This window comes from Nycticebus coucang, chromosome 3 (assembly GCF_027406575.1).
Source record: "Nycticebus coucang isolate mNycCou1 chromosome 3, mNycCou1.pri, whole genome shotgun sequence".
Classification (NCBI taxonomy): domain Eukaryota; kingdom Metazoa; phylum Chordata; class Mammalia; order Primates; family Lorisidae; genus Nycticebus; species Nycticebus coucang.
This window is the reverse complement of record NC_069782.1, coordinates 23336473-23350388: the sequence shown is the minus strand read 5'-3', so window position 1 is coordinate 23350388 and position 13916 is coordinate 23336473. Positions and strand designations below refer to the sequence as shown.

The following is a 13916-nucleotide window of genomic DNA, read 5'->3' as shown; positions in this document are numbered from 1 at the left end:
TTATGCTTTTGCAATTTTTCAGCCTGTATATGGACTAGAGTATTTTTTTGTGGTGTACAAAAGTATGTCCTAACGCTAGTGTATAATTACGCCATCAGGTTTTTTTTTTTTTTCCTTGAGGCAGGCTTTTTTATAATGTCTTTTTTTTTCTTGAGGCAGGGTCTCACTCTGTTGCCCAGGCGGAAATACAGTGATATGATCATAGTTCACTGCAGCCTTGAACTCCTGGGCTCATGTGATCCTCCTGTCTTAGCTTTTCATGTAGTTGGGACCACAGGTGCGTGCTGCAATGCCTGGCTGAGTTTTTAGTCTTTTGTAGAGACATGGTTTCATTGTGTTGCTCAGGCTGGTCTCAAACTCCTAGCCTCAAGCGATCTTTCTGCCTCTGCCTTCCAAAGTGCTGAGATTATAGGCATGAGCCACCAAGCCCAGCTGCCTTTTAAGTTTTTTTTTTTTTTTTTTGTAGAGACAGAGTCTCACTTTATGACCCTTGGTAGAGTGCCTTGGCATCACACAGCTCACAGCAACCTCCAACTCCTGGGCTTCAGCGATTCTCTTGCCTCAGCCTCCCGAGTAGCTGGGACTACAGGCGCCCGCCACAACGCCCGGCTATTTTTTGGTTGCAGTTCAGCCAGGGCCGGGTTTGAACCCGCCACCCTCGGTGTATGGGGCCGGTGCCTTACCGACTGAGCCACAGGCGCCGCCCTTAAGTTTTAATTATCTTGTATTTTTTCCCCCATTTGTCCTGGTGAATTTTAGAAAAGTTTTTACAGAGATCAATCAGGAATTGCCATAGAGATTCTTTGTTATTATAATTAACAAAGATTAAAAACTCCAGTAGCATGCCAGATGTAAAGTATTAAATTTACTTGTATATTCTGTTGAGTTGGAACATATCAAATTGCTGGTTTTATAGGTAAAAAGTAGTCACAGATCGTTACTGTTGTATGACTCATTCTAATGGTAACCTAAACCCAGTAGTCTGAATAACTAACTGTATATCATGTGGATAGTTCTTTATATACTCAGTCAATGATGATTGAGCTAATGAATTTCTGCTCCTTATATGGTGTACATAGTCCTCTTTGTAGGACCTTTCATTATATTTTATTTTTTTTATTGTTGGGGATTCATTGAGGGTACAATAAGCCAGGTTACACTGATAGGACCTTTCATTTTAATATGTTCTGATTTAGGGGTTTCAGAAGGGGGAAGTCTCTAATTTTTTTCTCCTTATTTTAATCAGCATATTGAGAAAGGAATAAAGCAAAGAAAAGAGGAAGAATCATAAACTAACCTATCGTTTCTTTTTTATTTTGTATGGTAGATTTTTTTTTTTTGAGACAGTTTCACTATGTTGCCCTTGGTAGAGTTGGTAGAGTGCCATTGCGTCACAGCTCACAGCAACCTCCAATTCTTGGGCTTAAATGATTCTCTTGCTTCAGCTTCCCAAGCACCTGGGACTACAGGTGCCCGCCACAATGCCTGGCTATTTTTTCTTGCAGATAATATTGTTTAGAAGACCCGGGCTGGGTTTGAACCCACCACTCCACGTGTATGTGGCTGGCACCCTTAACCACTGAGCGACGGGTACCGAGTCTGTTTGGTAGATTTTGAAAGACACTGGTAGGTTTTTTTTTTTTTTTTTTTTTTTTGTGAGACAAGGTCTCACTCTATCATTTGGCTGGAGTGCAGTGGCATTATCATAGCTCCACTACAACATCCAACTCCTGGGCTCAAGGAGTCCTTCTGCTTCTGTCTCCCAAGTAGCTGAAACTACAGGCATGTGCCATCACACCTGGCTAATTTTCCTATTTTTTGCAGTGGTAGGGTCTTGCTCTTGCTCTTGCTCAGGCTGGTGTTAAACTGCTGACCTCAAGCATTCCTCCTGCCTTGGTCTGCCAAAGTGCTAGGATTATAGGCACGAGCCACTGTAGACAACTAGAATTACCTTTTTTATTTTATTTTTTTTGAGGCAGAGTCTCACTTTGTTGCCTTTGGTATGGTGCTGTGGCATCATAGCTCACAGCAACCTCAAACTCTTGGGTTCAAGAGATCCTCTTACCTCAGCTTCCTGAGTAGCTTGCTACAACTCCTGGCTATTGTTAGAGACTGCGTCTCGCTTGAACTTAGACTTGTCTCGAGTTCTTGAGCTCAGGTAATCCACTGGCCTTGGCCTCCCAGAGTGCTAGGATTACAGGTGTGAGCCACTGCACCTGGCCAGAATTGTCTTTTTTAAAAGAAGCTTAAAATAAGTGTCAGTAATGATTCATTATCATTTTTTTTTTAATTAGGTCTCTGTTGATCTTGGATGATGTTTGGGATCCTTGGGTTTTGAAAGCTTTTGATAATCAGTGTCAGATTCTTCTTACAACCAGAGACAAGAGTGTTATAGATTCAGTAATGGGTGAGGATTATTAATTTACTTTTTTAGTACCTTTATATTTAATTCAATTACATTTAAATGTGTGCAAACTAAATTACTCACCTTGTCTTGTGATTTTGTTGCAGGCCCCAAATATGTAGTCCCTGTGGAGAGTAGCTTAGGAAAAGAGAAAGGACTTGAAATTTTATCCCTTTTTCTTAATGTGAAGAAAGCAGATTTGCCAGAACAAGCTCATAGTATTATAAAAGAATGTAAAGGTATGGTTATTTATTTTATTTATGGGGGGTTATAGGATATTAATTCTTCTTTTACAAATTAGACTAATGAATATGATAATTTAGCACATGAACATCTAAAACCTTTTCGAGGATATTTAGTCTTTTAGGTTTTTCTCTGATACCCTAAATGGGTTCATGATATTAAGATATTCATTCATTCATTAAAATGACATTTAATGTATGCCCGTGTTATGTTAGAGGCTGCATTAGTGAGAGGGGTGAGATAGAGATACGACCTCTTCTGTCAAAGAGTAAAAAATGTAGTGACAATCAGATTTAAAAATTCTTTTGGTTGGGATTTTATAAAAATAATGTTTTAATATATTAAGTAAAAACTGGTGTTGTCTTTCTTTTTTTTTTCTTTTTTTGTTTGTTTTTGAGATGGAGTCTCACTCTGTCACCTGGGCTACAGTATACTGGCTTCATTATAGCTCACTGTACCTTCAAACTCCTGGGCTCGAGTGATTCTCCTACCTTAGCTTCTCCAGTAGGTGTTTGAGTTTTTTTTTTTTTTTAATTTTTGAGTTTTACTTGGTTGCCCTGGTAGAGTGCTATGGCATCATAGCTCACAGCAACCTCAAACTCTTGGGCTCAAGCGATCCTCTCCCCTCAGCCTCCCAACTAGTGGGGACTACAGGCAACCACCACACTGCCTGGCTATTTTTTAGAGATGAGGTCTCATTCTTGCTCAGGCTGGTGGTGAAGTACTGAGCTCAGGAAATCTGTCTGCCTCAGTCTCTCAGTGTTTGGATTACAGGCGTGAGCCACTGCGCCCATGTGTTAAGTTTGTTTTTTAAAAAACTTAGAAAAAATACTTGATTTGTAGTCATAATGATGCTGATATGTGTCCATTTTGAAACATTAAAAAATGTCAGAAACTATAAAGACAGAAATTATCCATAATCTGATAATTATTGCCATCATGAGAGTACTTCTTCCAGTCTTTCCAGTCTTTTAAACTTAAAAAACCTTGAGATTATAATCACATGCATAGTTGTGAATTTTGTCTTTTTTATGTGTCTTGACATTTTCTATGTTAAATATCTTTTGAAAACAATTTCATAGCCTAATATTATGATATATGAGGTCTGATAAGTTTGTGAGCTCATCCTAGAAAAAGTGCTACATACCTTACTGCTGAACATCACTATAGTCTCCTTCAAGGTATTGCCCTTGGGAAGGGATACACCAGCACCAGCACCTAACCTACTCCTCAGTACACCGGCACCAGCGCCTAACCGACCCCTCAGTACACCGGCACCAGCGCCTAACCGACTCCTCAGTACACCGGCACCACCGCCTAACCGACTCCTCAGTACACCGGCACCACCGCCTAACCGACTCCTCAGTACACCGGCACCAGCCATCATGACAATTAAGTTAATTAGTCTGACAATTAAATTTGCTAACTCATCCTAGATACAGTGCTACATACCTCAGTGCTAAATATCACTAAGGTCATCAGAGGCCAAGGGCAGTACTTCGAAGGTGACTGCAGTGACATTCGGCAGTATCAGAGATATGTAGCACTTTTAGTAGCATGAGTTCACATACTTAATTGTCAGACCCAGAACCTTAATTTAATCAATCAGTTTTCTGTTATTGGACATTTTTTAGATTGTTTAAGATTTTTCACTATTGTAAATACTTAGGTGATGAATATCCTTAAATGAAATCTTACTTCTAATTCTTTTTAAAAGAATACATATCTAGAAAGGAACCCAAGAGTTATAAATAGTTTAAGTCTTCAGGTAATGTGCAGTGGGAATTGTTTCTAAGTTGATTCTTACTGGTGATTTTTAAAATAAGATGGTGTTAATACAGTGACTCTTCTTTCTTATTATTTTTTTAGGTTCTCCCCTTGTAGTGTCTTTAATTGGTGCACTTTTACGTGATTTTCCCAATCGCTGGGACTACTACCTCAGACAACTTCAGAATAAGCAATTTAAGAGAATAAGGAAATCTTCATCTTATGATTATGAGGCTCTGGATGAAGCCATGTCTATAAGTGTGGAAATGCTCAGAGAAGACATCAAAGATTATTACACAGATCTTTCCATCCTTCAGAAGGATGTGAAGGTGCCTACAAAGGTAATAGGTGAACCAACACTTCTCATCACTGGGTATTTATGGCGAGTAAACTTTGATACGTATAATGCTGAGGATACTATTACAGAGGACATTGGAAGGCTGAGACTGGGACTGAGCGGGTGGGTGCAGGGTGTTTTAGTCCCTGTCTCTCAGTCTTTGTAAAGGGCTCTGTGTTACTTATTTCTCAGCAGTCAGTTCTAGTGAAGTTGGAGAAGCATCCGACTTTCTCTTTTCTAACTTGAGGAATAGTTGGGCTGCTTCTTAAGAAATGGCAATATTCTTCTTCAGGTCTTTATATGTATTTTTTTATGTTAGTAACTTGTCTACTCTCAGTCGTTGTACTTCTAGGTGCATAAACTGCTTACAATGATTCCTAGGTGTTATGTATTCTCTGGGACATGGAAACTGAAGAAGTTGAAGATATACTGCAGGAGTTTGTTAATAAATCTCTCTTATTTTGTGATCGGAATGGAAAGTCATTTCATTATTATTTACACGATCTTCAAGTAGATTTTCTTACAGAGAAGAATCGCAGTCAGCTTCAGGTACTTGCATCTTGGTACATGCTGTTTTTTCTTTAACTTTTTATTTTGAGATGATTTTAGACTTCTAGAAGGGTTACAGAATAGTACAAATTGTTTCTATGCATAAACCCTTCACTTAGCTGCCCTGGGTGTTAGCATTTTATGTTAACCACAATACAAGTATCAAAGCCAGAGAATTAACATCGACATAATACTGTTAACTAATCTGTGTGGTTTTTTTTTTTTGTGGTCCAGGTCAATTCAGGATCCCATATTGCATTGGATTGTCTTGTTCCCCTTTTGTCACTTCTCTTAGTCTCACATCTGTGAGAATTCCTCAGTCATTTTTGGGTAGTACTGGTCAATTATTTGTACATTGTACCCTAATTTGATTTTGCCTCATGTTTTCTCCTGACTGTATTGAGGTTATCCATATTTAGCAAGAATACCTTAGAAATGATGTGTTCAGTGCAGCATACTGAGAACACAGTATGGATGGAGTACTTGGCGTTGATGTGTTTTATTATGGATGGTGTTAATGTTGGTTATTTGGTTAAAGTGCTGTCTGCCCAGTTTCTCTACTGTAAAGTTAGAAGATTTTAAGTAGAAAAATTTTGTGGGAAGATTTTGATGCAATTTTATGAAATTATTTCTGTCTTCTGAAATGTTTGATGTGGATTTCAGGATCTACATAAGAAGATGATCACTCAGTTTCAGAGGTATCACCAGCCACATACTCTTTCACCAGATCAGGAGGACTGCATGTATTGGTACAACTTTCTGGCGTATCACATGGCCCGTGCCAATATGCACAAAGTAAGATAGCCGTTTAGAAATTCTTTTCTTTTATCTCACTTTCCTTTTTCCATACATATTGCTGATGAAAACTTATTTCTGGTTTATGTTTTATCTTAAATTTTATTTATATTGCTTTTTATTGTGTTGGAGTATTGAATTTTCACGTAGATTTACCTTTTCTTTTTTGGCATTTTGGCATGTTTATGAACAAGTTTTGTCCTGTGATTAGAATTTTATTTTATTAGTAAAAATATGATTATAGCCTGTGTAAGTATTTATATATATATTTATATGTTATAATATAATATGATAGTATATAATATATATTAAATATATGTATATATATATTTTTTTTTTACCTGCAATGACTTAAAAGGGTACTTCAGCAACTGTAGTAAATGAGCCACCTCAAAATTGGCTCTCTTCTTACCAGGAGCTTTCCTTTATGGGCGGTATGGATTTCTTTTTTAAGCTTTGAGAGGAAATGGAGGGTGGGAAAGTATATTTATTCATTCAGTGATGTTTATTAAATAGTTGTTATATATTGGTATTGTTCTTCATTAACAGACTATAGCAGATCAAAAAAGCATATAGCAAAGGCACAGAGCTTCTCTCATTGAGCAGATAGTCTAGGGGAAAACAGACAGTACACAAATTTATCATATGTCACGGGTAGTTAAGCCCTCACAAGAAGGACAGAGCGTGAAAGGAGAAAAAAAGTGATGCTATAGGGGTAGAATAATCATGGTTTCTTGATGGATTTTATGAGAGAAGATTCAAAAAGCTTGTGCAATGGAAAGAATGGGGCTGCCATGAACTGAAATGAGGAAGTCTGAGAGAACAAATTTTTTTTCCACGGGGAAAGGGGAGGCAAAGGACCTCATTTTGAATAAACTTAGTGTGATATACCTATTAAGACAGCAAGGTAGAAATATTGAACAGGCAAATATATGAATTTGGAATTCTGGGGAGAATATGGATGAAAGATAAAATTGAAAAATCTTTCATTAATGCTAGATTGCATTTGAAGTCATGACTACCCGTCATCTACTCAAAAAGTTAATCATTTTAGGAAACCATATGTAATTTCAGTAATTTTTCTATGCTCTTAGTTACAAAAATGGTACATTTTTGTTTGTTTTTTCACCCAGTGAAATATTATGGTACATCAGAATGATGGTATTTCAGTAGACATCTTTGCCTTAGTTTACTTAACAGAGCTCTAACTATTGAACATTTAGATTGTTTTCAGGTTTTTGCCCTTCTACTATTGTAAGTAGCCTTCTTGTTCATCTTTGTACGTATATTGTTTCCTTGGAATATTCCTGGAGTTGGAATTACTGTGGTAATGCATCTTGTTAGTGTTTTTGATGGTATATATGATAGTGTGGCAGGATGCAGTTTCTTCTTCTTTAGCCTTTTTTTGGTGTGTGTGTTTTTAAAGGTAATTATTTTTATTAGAAAATTTTAGAAAACTAGAAAGGTCATAACCTTTGCTAATGCTTTTGTGTGTAGTTTTCTACATCATTTTGTTGCTTACATAAAAAACACTTATTCTTTGCCTGTAGTCCCAGCTACTCGGGAGGCTGAGACAAGAGAATGGCCTAAGCCCCAGCGTTGGAGGTTGCTGTGAGCTGTGGATGCCACAGCACTCTACTGAGGGCGATAAAGTGAGACTCTGTCCCTACAAACAAACAAACACTTATTCTTTAAAACCAAATGGGATCATAATAGAAATAGTCTTTTTTATATATATATAAATCACTTTATATATATATATATCACTTTACCACTTCATTATATTTAATACCCATCTTTTCATGTCATTTACATAGAGTGATATGATTTTAAAGCTTCATGTTATTTCATTGTATCCTTACATTTTGATTGGCTAGATGGTTGTTGAATAATTAGATTGTTTAAGCACACTTAAGTAGTTATTTTCTTAGGATACATTTTTATAAATGGAATTTCTGTGTCCCATGATGTGTACAGTTTAAATCTTAATACACGTTGCTGAAGTGCCCTCCAGAAGAGTGCTCTGTTGTACGTCATTACCAATGGTGGAGAATGTTCATTTCCCCTTATTCCTCCTCATCTTATTACTCCTTTGATCTTTAGAAATCTGATTATAAAAAGGGTAAATTTTTGCTTCACTTTAAATACTGGTAAGATTTTGGCCATATGTACTTTGTGTTTTGTGAATTGCCTTTCTTCCTTTGCTTTTACCTATTTTTTTATTGGGGTGCTTTTCTTTTTTAAAAATTTCTTTTCTTAGAATTATCTGTAGAGAATAGTAAGCCCTCATCCTGGTTTATTTTTTATTTTTAATTTATATTGCTTCATACTGTATCGAAGATTTGAATTTTTATGCAATTAAATGTGCCTCCTTTTTTTTTTTTTTTTTTTGTATATTTTGCTTAGTGTCATGTTTTATGAATAGTTCCTTCACCCCAGGGTTACAAAGATACCTGTATCTTTTAGTATTTTTTAAGGTTTTCTTTTTTATATTTAAATTTTTAACTCAACTGAAATTTATTTTGAGATAAGGTGTGAAGCCCATTTTGTTATTTTTTACTAGCTGCTTTTGTGCCTTTTAAAGTATCTTCTAAGTTTCTCTCTTGGTGGTATAATGATAATGATGTTATACTTACAATTTCTTGATCTCTTTAACAGTGCTGCTGGATCTTATTTTTTTTTTAAAGGAACTTTGTGCTTTGATGTTTTCTTTGGATTGGATTAAAGCAAAAACAGAACTCGTAGGCCCTGCTCATCTGATTCATGAATTTATGGAATACAGGCATATATTGGATAAAAAGGTACATATTAATATGAAACATTAGCACTTAAAGGACATCTCATTTTGGCATTTAATTATAGTTTGAATGGTAGAGATGAGCAGAATAGAAGGGGTGAAGAGATAATTTCCGTGCTTTAACCTTTGATTATTCTAATTAATTTGCTTCCTAGCCTACTGGCAGTGTAGGTAGGATTGGGGTGCAGTGGTTTTTTAAAAAAAGAATGTGTTAAGAAATGTGTTTGAGAGGGACTTTACCTAACAAATGCAATCAATGTAACCTGGCTTATTGTAACCTCGATGAATCCCCAACAATAAAAAAAAATAAAAAAAAAAAGAAATGTGTTTGATAATGAGATTCTTACCCTATGTTTAAAAGCCAGAAGAGAATCACTATATATTTGTTACCTAATGGTTGGCTGTTCATTTTTAGTTCATATAGAGTGTACTTCACTTAAGCCTTTGAAGTGACAAGATCATAGAAACAGAAAAAATGTCAGATCTTGGCTCTGATTGTATTTCTAAGAGATTTCAGTTTATTCATAGGATTGTGCGGTCTGTGAGAATTTTCAAGAGTTTTTATCTTTAAATGGGCACCTTCTTGGACGACAGCCATTTCCTAATATTGTACAACTGGGTCTCTGTGAACCTGAAACTTCTGAGGTTTATCAGCAAGCTAAGCTGCAGGCCAAGCAGGAGGTCGATAACGGAAAGCTTTACCTGGAATGGATGTAAGTAGGTTGGGAGAGAAACCAAAGGGAGCAGAGCACTAACTATGTCATTATTTTTCAGGTAGTGAACAAGTTCACTCCAGGAAGATTTAACTACTTTGGAAAGGGCTGGAACTTTTAATAAGCATTCTTATTGAAAAGTTCCAGAGAAGTAAGCATAGGAGAAAACTTGTATTTTCAAAGAGTCTATAGAAATAGATGCCTGCGAGGCATTTTGACATATCATCCTAAATACATTAGTACCAAATGCTTGACTTAGTGTCATCTAATATTGTGGATAGAGCATAGGCTTTGAAGCCACAGATCTGGGTTCTGGAACCTAATAATTTTGTGATTTTCAACAAGTTGCTAGTTACTCTCTTATATATAAAATGGAGATAATCCTTTGAGGCAAATACTTTTATTGAGAGGGTTTAAATGAGATCACGGCTGTAAAGTAACTTATACTTTCCCTTGAACATAGCCCTAATTAAACAACGCTGATTCCTGATTCTTCTGTCTCTGAAAGGAGGCTGTTCACTTTTGCTCTTACCTTAGTCTTACCAATTTGTGAAATGGAAAGTATAAAACTACTGTCTTTTTAATGCCTTTAATACTATATAATCACATGTAATTCTGTTTAATCTTCAAACAGCCTTATAAGGTAAATATTAATTGCTGTATTTTACAGATGAGAAAATTGGGGCACAGAGAGATTGTGGCTTACTCAATGAGATTTAAGCTCTGGGTCTGTCTGGCTTTGTTTTCCATGTTTTTTCCATATGCCATGTTTCTCTGGTAGCTTGAAATGTTAATAATAAATGGGAATTGTTGTCTTTCCACATGTATAATTTATGTTGATATCTGTCAACTTTATGGCCCTGGGTCCTCTTTTCAGATGAATCAGGTTGCCATTAAGTGATTCAGTTTAGTTCAAAAAACATTTGAGATTCTCTTATGTGCTAAGCAGTAGTACTAGGTGCTAAGGCTTTCCCCCAGCAAGTTTGCAATCTAGTAGTGAAGAAAGAAGATTAAGCAAATAATTATACTATAATATGATGAGTGCCGCAACAGAAATATGTATAAAATAGAGGTAGAGCTGATAATTAACTTGGGTACGTGAAGAATTCAGGGAGAGTTACATGAAGGAGGAGGTATCTAAGAGAGTTAAAAATTATTTTAGTTAAAATTTAATTTTAAATTTAATTTTTGTTTTATATATTTTTTTACTTCACTTTTAGTCTCGCTCTGTTGCCCCAGGCTAGAGTGCCTGGCATCGTAACTCACAGCATCCTCAAACTCTGGAGCTCAGGCCATCCTCTTGCATCAGCCTCCTGAGTAGCGGGGACTACAGGTTGCGCTATGATACCCAGCTGATTTTTCTATTTTTTTTTTCTTGTCTCAGCCTGGTCTACCAATCCACCTGCCTTGGCCTCTCAGAGTAGGATTACAGGCATGGGCTACCATGCCCTGCCAGTTTTATATTTATATTTATTTTAAAGTAATAGGGATAGAAAATGAAAAGTCAGAGACTCACTATCCCTCACTTCCCATTCTTGAACAATTTCCTGGGAAATAAAGGTTTCATTGTCTTTGGGAAGCAGCTTCTAACCTTACTAAAGCTCGGTTAGATCTTATTCCGTTTACCCTATATCATAGCATTTGTCATGCTTTATGGGGATTTTCTGTTTACCTGTTTTTCTCTCATATAGGTTCGTATGTTCTGTAGTACAGTATAGTTTGGAGGTTAAAATAACAGACTCCGGCTGTAGACTGAGTTTGAATCCCAGCTCTGCTATTTTATTAGTTATGTATCATTAAGGGAAAGTTATTCAACATTTCTTGCCTAACAGTACTATTTCATAGCATTGTTGTGAGGATTAAATGGGTGTGTGTGAACATACAGTAGAACCTCTGTAAGTTGACCACTCGAGGAGCTATAACAAACTAGGTGACTTATGGAGGTGGTCAACATAAGGAACTATGGAAACGTATTGCTACATTTATGTGGTGCATGTTCTGATATGAAAATTAGGTCAGCTTGAGGTGGTCAATATAAGGAGGTGGTTAACTAGGGAGGTACTACTGTACAAGCACACATATACATAGAGTGCCTGCAACAGGACCTAGTTCATAGAAAGTGCCCGGTGATTATTAGTTACTGTTATTAAGGACAGCATTTAGCATTTTGCCTGGTCCGTTTAGTTGGTATTCAGTAGAAATTTGCTGAAGAGTGAATGAATTCATGTTTTAGTTAGTGGCTGAAATACTTGGTCTGATCAAATGGGCATAGGTTTAGTTCTTGTTATCTTATGAATTGGGTTATTATTACTATTTTTTCTTGTTTATTTTCTCCTGTTGTATCAATTGCATTTCCACTGGTGGCTTTCTCTTAACAGAATGCTTAGTAATTATAGATGTATTTTTTTAATTAGGATAAGGCCATCTTCAAAGAAAGCTTTGTTTCAGTACTAGAAACTTCTTTTTCTTCTGTTTTCTGTGGAAAGTCTTAGGCTAGCTTAAGGTTACATTTCATTGAGTTTCAGTTTTCAAAATTATTTGTTCACTTATTCATTAGTTATTTAATATTTTTTGGCCATCAACTACATGCCCATCATTGTGAAGGTCACTTTCTGAGCTTTGGGGAATTGATCAAGACCAAATAAAAATCTTATCATCGTAAGTGTAATATTAACTTACCTGTTCTAGATTCTCATCACATTGGTTTTTATTTTATACACTTGGTTCTCCATGTCTGCGGGTTCTGTATCCATGGATTCAACTAACCATGGGTTAAAAATACAATGTTATCTGTGGCTCAGTGAGTAGGGCACTGACCCCATATGCCGAGGGTGGTGGGTTCGGACCCAGTCCCGGCCAAACTGCAACAAAAAAATAGCCGGGCGTTGTGGCGGGCGCCTGTAGTCCCAGCTGCTCGGGAGGCTGAGGCAAGAGAATCGCGTAAGCCCAAGAGTTAGAGGTTGCTGTGAGCCGTGTGACGCCACGGCACTCTACCTGAGGGCGGTACAGTGAGACTCTGTATCTACAAAAAAAAAAAAAAAATACAATGTTAGGGGGAAAGTGGATGGTTGTGTCAGTATTGAACATGTACAGATTTTTTCCGTATATTATTCCCTAAACAATATAGTATAACAACTATTTATATGGTATTTACATTGCATTAGGTATTATAAGTAATGTAGAGGTAATTTAAAGTATTATGTATGGGAGGACGTAGTGGTTATATGCAAATTCTATACCATTTTACATAAGAGACTTGAGTATTTGGAGATTTTGGTACAGTGGGTCTTGATTATCTAGATTTCCCTCATAGACACCAAAAGATGACTGTACTTGTTTATCACTTCTAGTAAAGTATGATACTTTCTAGGCTGGATCTAACTCTGATTTGCCTTGGAGTTCACTGTTACTGTTTGTTTTTTGCTTTTGTTTTTTTTTTTTTGATTAAAAAGGGAGCATTGAGGTTATTTGGTTTGTCTTGTGTATGGTTAATTTTGTAAAGAATAACAGTGGCATCTTTATGTTTCAGGTGCTGTTGAGAGTAGCTATCATAACATCCATTTTATACGTGAAGAAGTGGAAACTTGTTACTTGCTTTATCCACACAATAAAGTAGTAGAAGTGAGGTTGCCCTTTAGTTTTGTCTGACTACTAACCTTTGACTCTTAAAATGAGCACAATACCATTTAACACATCCACTTGTTCTCTGAGTGACTGGGGTATATGTACTTCATGAAATTCTGACATCATGCTAATACTTCTTGTGTTTTAAGTACACATTACATTCATTCCTTTGCCCTTTCATTCATGAGCAATAATATAACATTTATAGGAGTGGAATAGTTGGTATTCATTTGATTAAGATACAGAGAAAATAACATTGCTTTATTCTTTTGTCTCTGAATAAATGTAGTTAGTGAAGAGCAGTTTTAAAGCACATCATCACTCTGAAGCTAGGGTGGCCTCACAAAAAAGGTGCATCATCAGAGTGACAGGTGTAGTATCATACTTTAGTTAGGAAATGAGCATCATTTTGCTGTGATTTCTTTCATTTTCAAAGAGATTTTTTGAAGATACCCTTACATGATGATTTATCTGCACATGTTATTAATATAGTAAGGAAAATAGAAAGTGCCATATATTTGATTAACTAAATTTCTTCCAGCTCATTGACATTTGTAACACATGGCAGTTTGCTCCGTGTGGGTTAGCACTTCTAAAAATGTGACTTTTTTATATTATTATTTTTTTTCTTTAGGTGATCTATCCTGTCATTTGCAGATTAGTAGTTTAATTTTAAGAATTTTGCAT

General features: G+C 36.2%; 1 protein-coding gene across 2 annotated transcripts in view; it reads left to right on the top strand.

Moving 5' to 3' along the window:
* APAF1 (apoptotic peptidase activating factor 1) overlaps positions 1 to 13916 on the top strand; it is a 70515-nt gene that overhangs the window by 16374 nt on the left and 40225 nt on the right. The window contains exons 6-12 of one of the 2 annotated variants that reach the window (XM_053582539.1): positions 2295 to 2407; positions 2512 to 2643; positions 4517 to 4755; positions 5133 to 5300; positions 5964 to 6095; positions 8783 to 8896; positions 9421 to 9605. In XM_053582539.1, the coding sequence (XP_053438514.1) occupies positions 2295 to 2407; positions 2512 to 2643; positions 4517 to 4755; positions 5133 to 5300; positions 5964 to 6095; positions 8783 to 8896; positions 9421 to 9605 (1083 nt within the window). Of the gene's footprint in view, positions 1 to 2294; positions 2408 to 2511; positions 2644 to 4516; positions 4756 to 5132; positions 5301 to 5963; positions 6096 to 8753; positions 8897 to 9420; positions 9606 to 13916 lie in introns of those variants that run through there. The other variant, XM_053582540.1, reaches the window with a different exon arrangement.